The 14,227-nt window shown below is 39.8% G+C and overlaps 2 protein-coding genes across 6 annotated transcripts in view; both read right to left on the minus strand.

Moving 5' to 3' along the window:
• Positions 1–2,677: 2,677 nt before the first annotated feature.
• On the minus strand, positions 2,678–4,824 carry lysmd2 (LysM, putative peptidoglycan-binding, domain containing 2; the record flags this gene model as incomplete). The annotated part of the gene is given in 2 exon segments (XM_035652441.1): positions 2,678–3,018; positions 4,348–4,824. Coding segments are annotated over 2 exon segments (587 nt in total), but the record flags the coding sequence as incomplete, so codon positions are not given.
• Positions 4,825–11,465: 6,641 nt separating this feature from the next.
• Positions 11,466–14,227, minus strand: part of tmod2 (tropomodulin 2) — a 16,477-nt gene continuing 13,715 nt past the window's right edge. For 4 of the 5 annotated variants that reach the window (XM_035651753.1, XM_035651754.1, XM_035651755.1 and 1 more), the window contains 2 exons: positions 13,988–14,019; positions 11,466–13,649 (listed from right to left, as the gene is read on the minus strand). In XM_035651753.1, coding sequence (XP_035507646.1) covers positions 13,497–13,649; positions 13,988–14,019 — 185 coding nt within the window. In that variant the 3' untranslated portion in view covers positions 11,466–13,496. The remainder of the gene's footprint in view (positions 13,650–13,987; positions 14,020–14,227) is intronic. The other variant, XM_035651757.1, reaches the window with a different exon arrangement.

Here is a 14,227-nt window from a genome sequence, read left to right on the forward strand (position 1 = left end):
CTAGACCGAACTCCTTTTAACAGAGAAACGTTTTTTCCTTGAGGGCTACTGTACATGTTTAAACTACTCACAAGGTTGAGAGCTGCCAAGGATTATAATAATTAGGGGGATGGATCAATACAGGATGGGAAGGAAGGTTTTAAGCCATAATGCTGCAGGAGAAACTGAAGAGAGCAGAGAGAACTGTAAAGAGAAGCTAGCAGAATGTTGCTGTATTGATTTTCTTTGACTAGAAAACGAAGGGTGACAGGATCAATCCTTTAAACAATGAAGAACTCGTTAAGTGCTGAGTGCTGCTGGTCTTCAAGAGGCCATTCATGGAAACAGAATTGTTCCCACATACGCCAAACTTACTCATTTATTGCATCTAGTTGAGAGTAAACTTGGATCAGACAAGTTTGTACATGTTATTCTGCTACCACCTAAAGCAAATTACGCACTTATGCATTCTTTGTATTTTAGTTAGTTAGTCTCTTAGCAGGATATCTGTATCTATATCTACCTATCTATATCAAAATGTACATGAAATGTGGTGGAGAGCGAGGCCTTGGTCCAAGGAACAACTTGTTGAATTTTGGTGGTGATCTGGAAATTCTGACGTTGAATGAAAGAAATCCAGATTTGATTCCACTTCCTAACGAAATGTTTAACAGTGTCAAGAAGTGACCGGGTGTTTGCTCAAAGGGGATTCCTGATTTTGGAATGATCTGCTTGATGAGACAAAGCTGCAAACTCAAATCTATCTATCCTTTGTAACACTGAGCCTTTGTGATCGTATATACTTTTAAGAATTCAACATTTTAATTCAAAGTTTTACTTCACTTTAAACTTGTTCGGTTTCTAATTCGGCATAATAGTTATAACGTGTTAAGAGTCTTTGTGTTTCCTTCTTCAAACTATTATCCCTATCATCCTGTCTTTTTATGATCCTTTATACTCGCACTCTTTATAATTCCTGTTTTTAAAAAGTTGTATACAAATAAAGTTACTAAACAATTGCAATAAATGGAAGCGACAGGAAGAATATTTGGACTTAAAAGCAGGTTGCTCGATTGCACAGCACTGATTGAGTTTGTGGAATATCGTGGCCACGTTTCCAGGCTAAACAAATCTTCATCATGTAAATCTATACAGTAATATAACAGCGACTGATATCAAACTACAAGATATATGAAGATATAGGGTCCTTTAAAGGAAATGTATCCATCAGTCAACTATTCCCCACAGTTTAGCTTGAGGTGGTTTGTGGTTTGTTTAATTTCCAACAGGCACGCAGTCTTGTGTTTGCTCTGTGGAAACAACGGAGTGAGCCTTTGTTTGTCTAAACACAATACAAGCTCCACAGGCCGTCTCCTGATGTGGCTGGAGTCAGGGACAGGGCTTTAATACAAAGCTCGGCGTTGCCTCAGCTGGTATGTAAACATTAAGAGAGAAATTTAAAACTCTGTCTTGCACATTTGCTTAAGGCTCGTGCCTTTGTAAAACAAAACACTAGCCTAGAATTAGGCACATCATGAAGAAATTATTAGAAAATGTTGTGCAGTCAGTGGTCATATAATAACCAAATGCTAGTTACAATACTGACAGATAGTATTTAATCGCATTTTATACATGGACCAAGTAATGACTTTTCATATGATAAGACCTTATTTAGAATTAAAGATCTCCAACTTCTACAACATGGTTTCAGACCGCCAGTGATAACAGAAATCAGATATAAGGGACAGTTGATGCTAGTGCAGCTGCCAAAACGGTTAGGTTATATTACAAGGCCAACAGGAAGGAAATTAACATAACAGCTGCTACAAGAGGGCCTGTATTCATTCTGAAAACACAATAGTCTGAGCAAAACACTTTTAGAGAGCCTGAAGTGGAAAAACAGCTTATACTCTGTGTCTGTAAAAGAAACTGCTGCAGTGTGACTCAGTCCTGACTATACTGATAGTACCAACGAAGCCTGTGTCTCTATGAATGGTTGTATGCCAGGCATCCATTACTACCTTGCTACTGAGCAGACGTGAGAGCGCTCTCTGTGTCAACGTGCAGTGTCAGGAAGACATGTTGAGGCCTGATTCAGCAAGCCAAATCTCCTGCTAAACACCTGACTGTTGCATAACGTGGGCATCTGACTAGTAGGGCAGATTGACAAAAACCCTGATTCCTATCTTCGATCCTCCTACTGTGAGAACATTTTCACTTCCTTGCATTTGGTCTCAACAATCACCTACTGAGCTCAGGGACGAGAGTCTGGGCCCCATTTCCTACAAGCATTTCAAGGTTAAGGTGAAAAATGTGGCTGCGAACACTAACGACACAGTGACAAAACACCCAAGCTCTCCTTTTCAAGACCTACAAATGCTGGACTTGATCATAGCAAACTCACTATAGCATCCTGTCTACTAAATCCTCCAAATATGCTTCCAACGCTAAAAAAATGACTCAGCATCTATGATCCCTCAGTTGCAAACCAAGAAACAGTAGCACCATTTGCTGCTGACAGGTATCCATCATTTAAATGAGGCAACAGACGGCCATCACCCCCGAAAATAGACACCATCTGATTGGATGGAGACAGATAACTATTGGCAATGAGCATTCACAGCCTGGTCTGACACCAAACATCTGCACATGCAGAAAAAGGAGCTGTGGTTTGGCTGTGGGTTGTTCAACACCTCACCTTACTTCCTCTTCTTTCAGCCTGCGTGCTGCCTGCTTTGACTGTTTAATTTGCAAGTCCAGTCTGTGTAAGAAGTCTTTGGCTGACAGCTCCTCTGGCTGCGGGGGTTTGGAGTCCGCAGGGGGAGGGGAAGGGGAAGGCGAGGGTCCCTCAATATCCTGCGTCACAATACAGGGTGTATCCGTCTCCTGGCATGCTGCTTCGCCGTCCCCGTCAGGAGACTCCGGAGACAGTCCATTAAATATGTAGCGCTTCTCCGACACTACGGGGATGTTGAGGCTGTTCCTCAGAAAAATGCAGTCATTGCTGAACAGCTTATTGGCTCTCTTGACTTGCTCCATCTGGCATATCAGGGTGACAGAGAAAATTACAGTTAAAAGTGTCATTTCTGTGACCTGAGAACAAAATCATCTCATCTTACATAAATATGTGGTGTCACTGATATAAATAGAGTTGCTTTTATTTTGTCCACATGACAGTGTCAGTCAGAGATTATCTTTTTAAATCTGTGCAAGTGAACCAAAGGTACTTGGTTTTCATTTTAGACATGCATTCTTAACTGGAGAGAAATAGTCTTAACAGCGTTTAAATTATCTTTAAACATAAACTCTCCACTGAATCTATACTTTGAGATTACGTTTATGTAATTCTGGCTTTAAATTAGAGATTTAGTTTATTATCAAACAGTGAATTTTAAAATGTGCAAACAGATGTTTCAATACATTTGTTGTTTTGACTGTATTTAGTGGAAGTGTTGATCAGTCTCAGTCAAATCAACAGTGGATGACTCATGACACGCCAATAAAGCGATTTTTATTTAAAAAGTAGAATAAAGTAGAATGCAGAATACTTTTTAAGATAAAATCCATCCCTAGAAAGTATCCTGGGGGAAGGATTATTATACTGATTAGGTAATAATGAGGACCTGTTTTTGTAGATGTTGGTGTGAACGTGCATTTAAATGACACACAACGAAGCTTGTGCTTTCTGGGGCCAGTGGGGGTCTTGGAAAACTTGGGGCCCCTGGGGGCAGTTGCCAGTTCACCGGGTTGGTAATCCAGCACTTGGTTGAAGAAATGAATACATGCAAACAAGACAAAACGTTCACTTTCTATCAGCTGCCTAGACTCTGCTCTGACCTTGAATGTTGTGTGCAGGAGCGAGACTGAGAATTATGACCCCCTCTAAGTAAATACTGTGTGTCCCTATTATCCACTTTCTCATTAAAAAAATATAATAATCCTAATGTATTCATTATGGGCTCTCAGATCTGTCAACTTTCAATTCACTGGTGTTGGCACATGGTGTTAAATTGAAGTTAAATCAAGAACTAAGGACCTATTTCCACAAGATAAAGTGAAACACAGAAGTAGTCTTAATGTATTTGGGTCAAACCTCCTTCACTGGGCCTACAAGATGCCGCAACATTGATATGATTTGACTTTTTGAAGGGGACAGCTGCTGACAGACCAATGAATTCACAAGTGACACATCCACCTGATGGGAGACAATATAGGTGTGATGTTGTGGTTGTGGCTCCCTTTGTCTCGTCAGTGAAGGGGCTAATCAAACTAATCCCCACTGCTCACATATCACATCAGATCCACCTGTCAAGGTGAACACCAAAACATAAACTAGCATCGCAGTGGTTGTGTGTGGCAAAACCTTACCGTGACACCGTATTTGAGAGCAATCCCTTGCAGGGTATCACTGTCTGTAACCCGATGCTCTATGTACTTCTCCCCCAGAGAGGCCGTGACGCTGGCTGTGCTACCGTACGAGCGGATCTTGGTCCGGGCCAGGCTCTGGGACAGTTCGCTCTCGGACTCGGAACCGGACCTGGACCGAGGGAAGATGGGCTGCCCGAATCGTCCTCCTCCATCCCGCATCGGCAGGACGGGCGAAAACTCCGCCATCTTCTCTTGAATAAATAAAGACTGATTTGCCTCTGTGTGCTTTAACGCTCCGGGTGAGTCGCTGGGGTGAAGTGAATCGCTATTTCAGGCGGCAGGGAGGTTCCCATCCCCGGTCATATTCAGCATGTCGACCCGGGGGATAAGAGACATGTTTCGGGGACCACTACCTCACGGCTCGCTTTTGTCATAGATCCGTTACGTTGACGTAAAACAACGTACAGAACGTACGGACGTCCAGGAGGAACAACACTAATGCCGTTTCCGGTTGCACTTTCAAAATAATTAATAATGCGAGAGCGTATTAATAGTGTTTAAGGTTGAGAAGTTCGAAATTGTAATCATAATTATTTGAAATAAGCTGAAGTAAACAAAAAAAATCTTACTTTAACTGAATATTGCTGAATAGTTTTCATGATAAAATAGTAGTTGCTCATTTCCGGTAACTTTCTGCATAAAAGACAAAAAAAACAAAACAAAAGGCGACGTAAACTAAACTATTTTACGATTTGTGTTGATAATAAAGTGGTTACATTTGACCGTGTACACTGTTCAGGTCTTGCATTATATAAGTAACTCATTTTAAACCGCTCCATTCAGACAACTTCCTCCTCCTCCTGTTGTTCTAATGTGTGTTTGTGTTACCAACCACAATCCAAACATCAACATATTTTCTTAAAACTGAAACTACAATACAACGGATTATCTGTCATTCAGACATTCATCACACTGTGAAGATATGACAAGTGCAGTCCATGTGCAGAGCAGACAGTTGCTGTTGTAGTTACCTTTGTATGTAGTGACACATATTTAGTCACCATATTTGTTACATTAATTAATTGTTTATTAATACTATGCACCACTATATCACAATATTCACTGAAATGGGACCTTAAGGCAGGAACTGCATTAGTACCTCATCTTAGGGCTTCATCTCATAAAGGGGCCTGAATTAAATCTCGTTTTAAAGGTTCTATTGTTTCATTATCTTTTACTAAATAAAGTTGGCACAAACAAATGATTGCTCTCTAATACAAAGCTATCTGAAGAGTTTGGATTCAGATATGCTACTTATCCACTGTACCAGAAAGATACTGAACAGTAAAATAGTCCCTCATTAGATGGCGACGATAAAAGGTCTTCAGATCCAAGACTGAGCTTAGTTAACTTGTGTGAGTTTTCTTGTGTGACGCATAATGAAGTAGAGAGATCCTTTCACATTGAGTGGATACATTTAGCAGGTCTCTGTGACCACTAACCATTGCATGTGACATCTGGAGCCGGTGCTGTTAAATGCAGGATGACTTTGTCTGTGAGAGGAACCTGGTTAAGAGTCTTATGACCAACCATGCAGAGAAATAACCTGTTTTTTTTTTATTTATTATCACCACATGGTAAAAGCTTTAAAAAAATGTTAGGGATTTTCCCAATCTGGGATATTAATGTCATAAAGTTAAATGAGGACCTGACTGTTTATACACTAAACAGAGTTTTTTTCCATATTCCCTGAAATCATATTGATTATCATGCACACTGGCAAAATATCCCCCTTTATTTTTAGAATGGAAAGGAGGAATGAACTTGAGGCAGGGCAGTTCCTGTAAAAAGACTATCATAGATATATTTTAATCTTACACTCCATCTACAGGGTATTGAATAAGGGTTTTAAGATTTCAGTTTGAATATAATCATTGTCATTTACAGTCCATATTCTCTCCTTCAAAATCATGTTTTGACCGATGTGACAGGATTTTGAGTGCTGAATGTACATTCATGTTCAAGGATTTAAAGTCACTGTATGTTTTTCCATTCTGGCCTCTAGATGGTTGTAATATTGTTTTATGCCAAAGTAATTTAGATTTTATGTGTTTGGTTATATTATTACATTGTGAAAGTCATTTTTCAGTACATTGATGTTTTCATTTACACAGATGATAGCAAACATGAATGACTTTTTCTACAGTATGACAATAAAATCCCTATTATCTTATCTTTTTTTCCAACTAGTGTGATGATAACCTGAGCATTATTACCAGATATGAACCTGCAGCCTTCGACAGGTCAGTTAATCATTGTAGGAGAATGGCAAATAAAAGACCATAAATGAACAACAAGACAAATGCAAGCTGAATAATTGCCAATACGTGAACTCGGACGGTGCTCCTGTCATTATGTATTCATTACTGGATAGCTGGTGTAAATTTTCACTGCCTCCTGTCCCTGTCGTCTGTGCACTTGTTATGGCTCGTGATTATTTAGTACCCAGAATGGTACTGAATTCCCTGAAGTTCTCCTTTTTAAATCACTCTGTTAGGAAGTTAAAGCCATGTGATTACTCACAAGGGCATTGTGCTGGCAGTGGAAAGCAACGATGGTACATTATATTATTAACATATTATGTAATTTTAATGTAATGTTGGTGAAAGGTAGTAATATGTAATTTAACAGGAGCGCAAAGACTGCAGGTGCTACTTTGGGATGCACAGGATGTACCTCCATGAAATCGAACTTGCTGAGGAACAAACACTGGGAAGCAACAAGTGGATGCATGATCTCTGAATGATTAATTTATTCAATTAGTCTCTCTTGGTTATAGATGATGCTGCGGTAATCTCACTGTCTGGCATTTTCTAATGGAAATCAGGTCATTAAACTTATGAGTACAAAGAGAGAAACAGGAGGAGGGAGCTCAATTCATTAATTAAACATAATGTTCTCAATGTGAGATGACACTTTTTAGATTGAACTGCAAATCAGTCCATTATTCATGTTTTATTTGCTCCACATCTTTTGGACTTGACTTATCCATTGCACCCAGGTTGGCTGATGTTGCTCCTTCTATGTTAAGTGAAAGGTGTAAAAAATCTAAAATGATTTTCCAAACCAAAATTTTATTGGTTTTATAATCTATATTTACAGTGAGCTCTAGTCAGGATTCATAACAACATCAGAAGATTGCTTTGGCAGTCTAGGAATCAGATTCCTTCACTTGCCTCACTCCACCCTCTCTTCCTCTTATAAGCAAAAAGAAACTAAGGAAACAAAGAGGGAGGACAAGCAACAACACCGTGAGTCATCAGTCACAACGTTACCTTGACAACAATCTCCTGGTCCTGCAGCACCCACAGGTCTTGGGAGAGAAGATTTTGCAATCAGTGGATATCACGCTTGCAATCAGTTCAAGTAAACCACATCTGATGAGGCCTGTATGACTTCAGATTTTATGGTGTTGTAAGGACAGAAGTCCATTTCAGTCTGTAGTTGTTGGAGAAAGATAAAGTAGATTGACCAAGTCAATCAGACTTGGTAGCATTTGTGTGCCAATTATACATAGTTAAAAGATCACACTTGTTCCACATGTTAAACTACTGTGTGTGGATTATAATACAAATGAAATGTATTCATGTATCTATAAGGTTAATAAGGTTGGATAGAGGTCACTTATCAGCACCCTGTAATAGAAAACAGGGTCAACATGAGACATACAGGAGGATCTCTTTCTCTCTCCCTAATGTCCACAATAATGTCTTTTTTTTCCTTCCCCCTATTGGACATTCTTTGTTATTGCACTTGTACCAAATCCACCAGATGGTGCCATTTAATCATCAATCCTGCAACGCTTTGAAACACATTAATGAAGTGAAATGTGCCTGTCTTCGATAACTTGATGCTTTGCAAAACATGTAGATTCCATTACATTTACATTACACACACCTAAGAAAAATGGGAGCTTCTTTGTTGTAGGTAGGTGGCTGGTTTGGTTTGATTTGGTTATATGCATGAAGGGCTGTTTATCCATAAATATTTAATAACGAGTGCCATTATGAAAGACTAATGAACAACCACAGTTCAAGTAATCATAATATTGTACCATTTAATCTGGATACTGGGGAACACAATGCTAGAGGGAGCCACTCCTTCATGTAATAGAAAGTAATGGTTTAGAGAAGATTTCAAGAGCCAGCCATCATTTTATAGCAGTGCTAATAATTATTTTTCCACTCCGAACGGGGATTGCACCGGCAGTTTCACTCGGCAGAATGTGTTTGACATTATGAGGCTGAGATAATTTACTATTTTTAACACAAAAGGAAGGAAATTAATACTACAGTGCTGCTTTGGCTGCCCTGCAATAGAGATGGCTGTTATTCCTGTTAAAGCTGACATTCATGACAGGATACATCTTTTATACATTACAGCTTTTCAAAGGTCACCCATACATCTTCCCTGAGCTCACATTTGAAAGAACAAACAATATCTCCACTATCACATCTTATAGAAACAATCATCTGTCTCCTTTTAGACTAACGATTCACTTAGCCAAACAATGTCATAGGTTCAGGTCCAGAAGGATTGGATTAAACACACACTCACAGATGTTGCTTACTTCTTCTGTAGGTTCACTGTTTTCAGTTAGGGCAATTACATAACCCAGTCAGGTATGAGGCAGTGTTTATTGGACAACGTCATTGTTCTTTTGATCCAGATAACATGTCAGCTCTCACCTTAAGGGGCTTTATCAGAGCACAGTGAGTTCATATCCATATTGCTGAGGTTTCTTTATATATTCCTTACCTAAAACGATGGGGTAAGTTAAGTTTGTCACCTGATTTCCTCTAAAATAAACCCAGTGGTATATTCAATGAGTGATTGACTCACACGTTTTGCTTGGCTGTCCGTGAGTGGCCTTCCCATTATCTCCTCTCTCTTGTAATCTGTGAGCCTTTGTTTACCAAGCGCATGAGGTCATGACAGAGAGGGACTGCTGAGATCTTTGTTCAGAGCAGGGCTGACTCAGTACAGCACTCATTTCTGACGGAAAATCAACTGCGAGACTGGTGAACATACCTGTTAAAGAACAAAGCCCCCTTGTGAAAGCTGGCAGAGGGAGAGAAGAGAGGAAGGGCAGAGAGGGAGAATAAGAAAACCCTGATATGAAGCCATGGTGACGTGGTGAAGTTTATATCTGTAAATGTACAACATCTGTTGCCTTTTTTTTTGCATGACATAAATTCATGTGGAGGCAAGTCGACGCTGGTGTTGGAGTCAGTCCAGTGATGTTTAATCCTTGTCAGCATCACTTCCTGGGTTAATCCAACCTCCTGACCAGCAGCTGCATTAATATCACAGTTGATCACTCGGCCTATGCCAAAGTGCTAAGGAGAATATCATCCAGTTCCCATTCAGTTACTGATGGGTTTATTTGGTTTTCCATTAAGAGTTAGTGCTTTGCTTTACCAGGCTTTGTGAGGTCTAAATTCTCATGTACTGTCAGAATGCAAGATGTAGGTTTTAGATGATCCATGAATATCTCCTTTAAGACTTCATCTTCATGGACTGCAGGAGACTGCCCCCTCCCTTTTTTAAAAACTAAAACTAAACATAACATCCTATTTATGAACATGAACCTCAAACAAAGACATGGACTAAAAGTTATGGTCTATTTTGTCCAGATGCGGAGGAGCAGTGCTAATTAATAGTCATGGTCTGAGGGGACAGTTGTACTGTACTAACATAAGCACACAGCTGTATATTTTACTGTAAGATTCTGATTCTAGGTTTGGATTTTTCCTTTGAAATTGTGCCTTCTGGTGTGATTAACAGACATGACATAAACCTGCTGTTCTCGTTCTATCTATTCTCATAGAGTGGAAACACTTGAGTCATTCACACACACACACACACACACAACCCCCCTCCCGGCCACAGTTCACTGCCAGCAGTGCAGAGTTTTCTCTGACAGCAGCTCACCGCAGCGCTCTGGCACAGGAAACCCAGAGAGGGATGGAGTCATATACATTACATCATCTCTCAGGCATGTGCAAACAATCTGAAAAACTGGATCTGATTAAAGGGTGTATACGTACACCACCTAGAATACCTCCCAAACCAAAAAGGCCCATCTATCAGTCAAATACAGTTTAAACTTGAGATGTGGCCACAACCAGCTTCAAAGCAACACTTCCATGGTTACACGCACAGTTGGGCAGAATTTTACCTAATGCTAGGAGCATGTCGGTCAGTCGACCATTTTGGTTCAAACTAAAATACCTCAATGTCTGGTACAGAGAAGGAATCATACTGACTTTGGTTAACCCAATGACTTCCCTTCCCTTGGTGCCACATTCAGGTGGCCATTTTTAAATTTTTAGTGATATGACAACTATTAAAGGCCCAGTGTGTAGAATTTAGTGGCATCTAGCAGTGTAGTAACAATACAATATTTTTGGCTTTTATTGCCAGCTGCAAGCCAGCCATAGTGACAGCTGAAGAGTGGCTGGAAAGGGGGGAAAGAGAGGTGATGACACGCAGCAAAGGGCCACAGGTCGGAGTCAAGCCTATGGCCGATGCGGCAAGGACTCAGCCTTGGTACAGGGGGCTCCTGCTCTACCACGGGATCACTGTTATTATTCTTTCTTCTTTTCTGAGCTTTGTGATCTCAGGTTCAGTACCAGGAGCTGACTGCATAATGAGCTGCTCTCTTTGCAAATCAGACACTCAATACACAAGAGTGCGGCTGCAAACTCAGTGAAAACTGCAGCACACATCTTTGCAACTCAGTTTTCTTCTGGCCCAGAATGTCAGGCAGAATTATAAAAATGGAGATGTCTAGAATATAACTGAGCTTCATTTTCAGTTTCATTATTGACCTTGAAAAAGAGTAGTTTGACAAAAACTTCTTAGCACAGGGTCTACTTAGTTTAAATTCTGTAAGCTTTTAGTTGCATTTGGTGGAGTGGAGTTTGCTTCTTTGTCAACAACTGAGCATTTCCATGACAACTGAGGAGATAAGAAATTGGGTCAATAAGCCATGCTGTATTAATACATTTTAAGGATTCAGTAAAAAAGACTAAATGCAAAGAATACAACATAAACAGAGTATGTAAAAACATTTATTGTTGAGGATGTCTTAAATTCAGCAGTGCATTTTACCAGTCAGGTTTTATAATAGTACATATTCCTTATGTTGCGTATACACCTGGATTTTGATTTGAAGTACAAAAAGAATCTCAAGTTGTGTAGCTTTATGTGGCACACACATAAAAGTGTGTGTTTGAGTAATGTGTGTGCACTTTGAATTTGAGATGGCATTTTACAATTAATATACATACAGTATTATAAATCAGATTATTCTCAACAAGCCCAAGCAAAGAAGCAGTTTTCCACTTTAGCTGACTATCAACCAGCAAAGCACAGTAATGTAAAAACAAAACCGTTCAAGAAGAAATACTAGCAGATATGATATGATCATGGTAGAATACACAGATATAAAACCCAAAGTACTGAACTCAGCCATACAACTCTGGTCCAAGGAATGTGAGGTTAAGATGAAAGAGCATTTTTGGTCAACAGAAACATGATGTTCACAAGTGATGACTTCATGCCAGTATATTGTTCCTATTACACATAAACAGTATATACAAGTTTCAAGTAACTCCTGAATTAGTCCTGTTATACAGATCTCAAGCAGGTTAGTGTACCTATGGAAGTTCAGGTTGAGGCACACGTAGCATGTTACATACACAATGAATGGCATGCTACTGCTGAGATGCTGCTGAGAGCCAAGTGAAAGTGTGTGAGGGAGTAAAGAAAACTAAAATTTACGATCTGTACAAGACTTTCTATCTGGGAGATGTAGTTCATAGAAACATTTCACAAGTAGTCGCAACCTGAAAGGTTTCACACAAACTGTTTGCCAATTCTTCCTCACATCTCACTGAACTAGCTGCTGAACATTGTGCAATAAATGGCCGACAAAATGGAATGTAAAACAAAATGCAATGGTAAGGTGGGATCTAAAAACAAATATCTAGATAGTTGTTGTTAACCCACAGACTCCTTTCCCAGATCTGTACTGTGAGGAGGTGACTGTAGCTGACAAAGTCAAAACCTGAACCAATAACCATTATGTTCACTATTGATACTTTAAGAACTGCATGTGTTAGTCTTTGGCATGGTTAAGCATCAGAGAAATCCAGTGTGTTGCGCAGACATTTACAGCTTCATTTGTAAGAGCAGATCAAAGCCTCTTCAGTCTAGACTGGGGTTAATATCCTGTTCCTTTTACAGTACAATCCCTCTTTTACTTGAAACCCTGTAATAATTTCCTGCCAAGGGATATAAGTGATCCAAAATACCCACCATCAGAGTTTAAACCATATAAAGCAAGATCTTTAGTTAGAATAGAACAGTAACGTAGTATAAAACATTAAGCCGTGATACTTTTTCGGCCGACTACAGTATGAGGTCAGCACACACTTAACCGTTACACACCAGCCGACAGTCAAGCTGGCTTTACAAGGCAATAAACACACAACAGCTGCAAACCAGCATGTAAGATGAAAAGTACAACAGTGGTCTGATCAGCAACATTAGAACCACGAGTCAGCCGGTTACTACATGGTGACTTGTGTTACATTATGACAACTTGTGTTATCTACAGTTGTACAGCCAGACAGCGTTCGCAGGGCTAGTATTCATGGCTACGTTATAATAACTCTGTATGCTATCGCCATCGTTCTAATTATAAATTCCACAGGGTCAATACAAGAATACTGGAAGCTTAGGCCTCAACAGCAAACTCATCAAGGTAGAGGATTCAGGGGTTTTCTCAATGTTAGTCATTGTTTTTACAAAGCTGTTACTGTTGTTTTTGTTACTTGGTAATGTTCATGGTTATTTCACATGATTATAGCATAGTACAAAAGGGGGAAAAAAGAAAGTAAAAAGTCTGGACAGAACATATAAAGGCTCAAAAAAAGGGAGCAGCTGAAATGAAATGACTAAAAACTAATCAGATTTACACCTTCAATAACAACATAATAATGAACATAAGTATAAACAGGGCAATTCCAGTTATTTCCCTTCTTCTCAGATGTATGTTCTGGTTGAGCAGGCCTTGCCCCCTAGTTTGGCACAAGACTAAAGTTTCCACACAGTGAGATGAGACCAGGGCATTGGCTGAAATTATTCCACATGGTGAGATGAAACAACAAGATTGGCTGGGAGACAGGTTGGGCTCCCTCCCTAAAGGTCCCCTTCCACTCGCTTCCTGCGGACTAGAGAGGAAAAGTAGAATTAAATTTCCCCCAAAACTCAGTTGATTGACACAGAGTAAAGAAGAATAAGAATGAAATACTGTAAACATGCCACATAACCTTCATCCTACACAGGCCTGTTAGTTAGTTTATCATAAAACACTAAGTGAGTCATCATGAGCTATGTGGTCAACTATTTCAACAGCATGTGTCAACGTGTACAAAAAACCAGAAGTGAGATGTCATCACTCTCAAAGCTGTATGATCACACCGTGTCAACCTCCATACTGTTAATGCAGTGAATGCTCCATTCAGACATTCTGCACTGACACACTTTTAGCCACACTCATGCATCACACCTTTGCTACCGCAACTCTGACAGGATGAGGAGCTAAAAGAGAGGAGAGGTGGTCACTGTGGACTGACGTCTCATAGAAAGGAAACACTGTAAAGGGCAGATGAGCTGCTGAAATGTTGGAATTGTGATGACCCACTCTCCCAAAGAGAGAGCTACCAGGTGGAAGGTAATGTGATGGGAAATGGCAAGTTTAAAGAAATCTCAAATTGTAGCCTTAAATTGTCTGTGTGTGTGTGTGTGT

The sequence above is a fragment of the Morone saxatilis genome, unplaced genomic scaffold (assembly GCF_004916995.1).
Source record: "Morone saxatilis isolate NCDOM2014 unplaced genomic scaffold, NCSU_SB_2.0 Contig11, whole genome shotgun sequence".
Taxonomy (NCBI): domain Eukaryota; kingdom Metazoa; phylum Chordata; class Actinopteri; family Moronidae; genus Morone; species Morone saxatilis.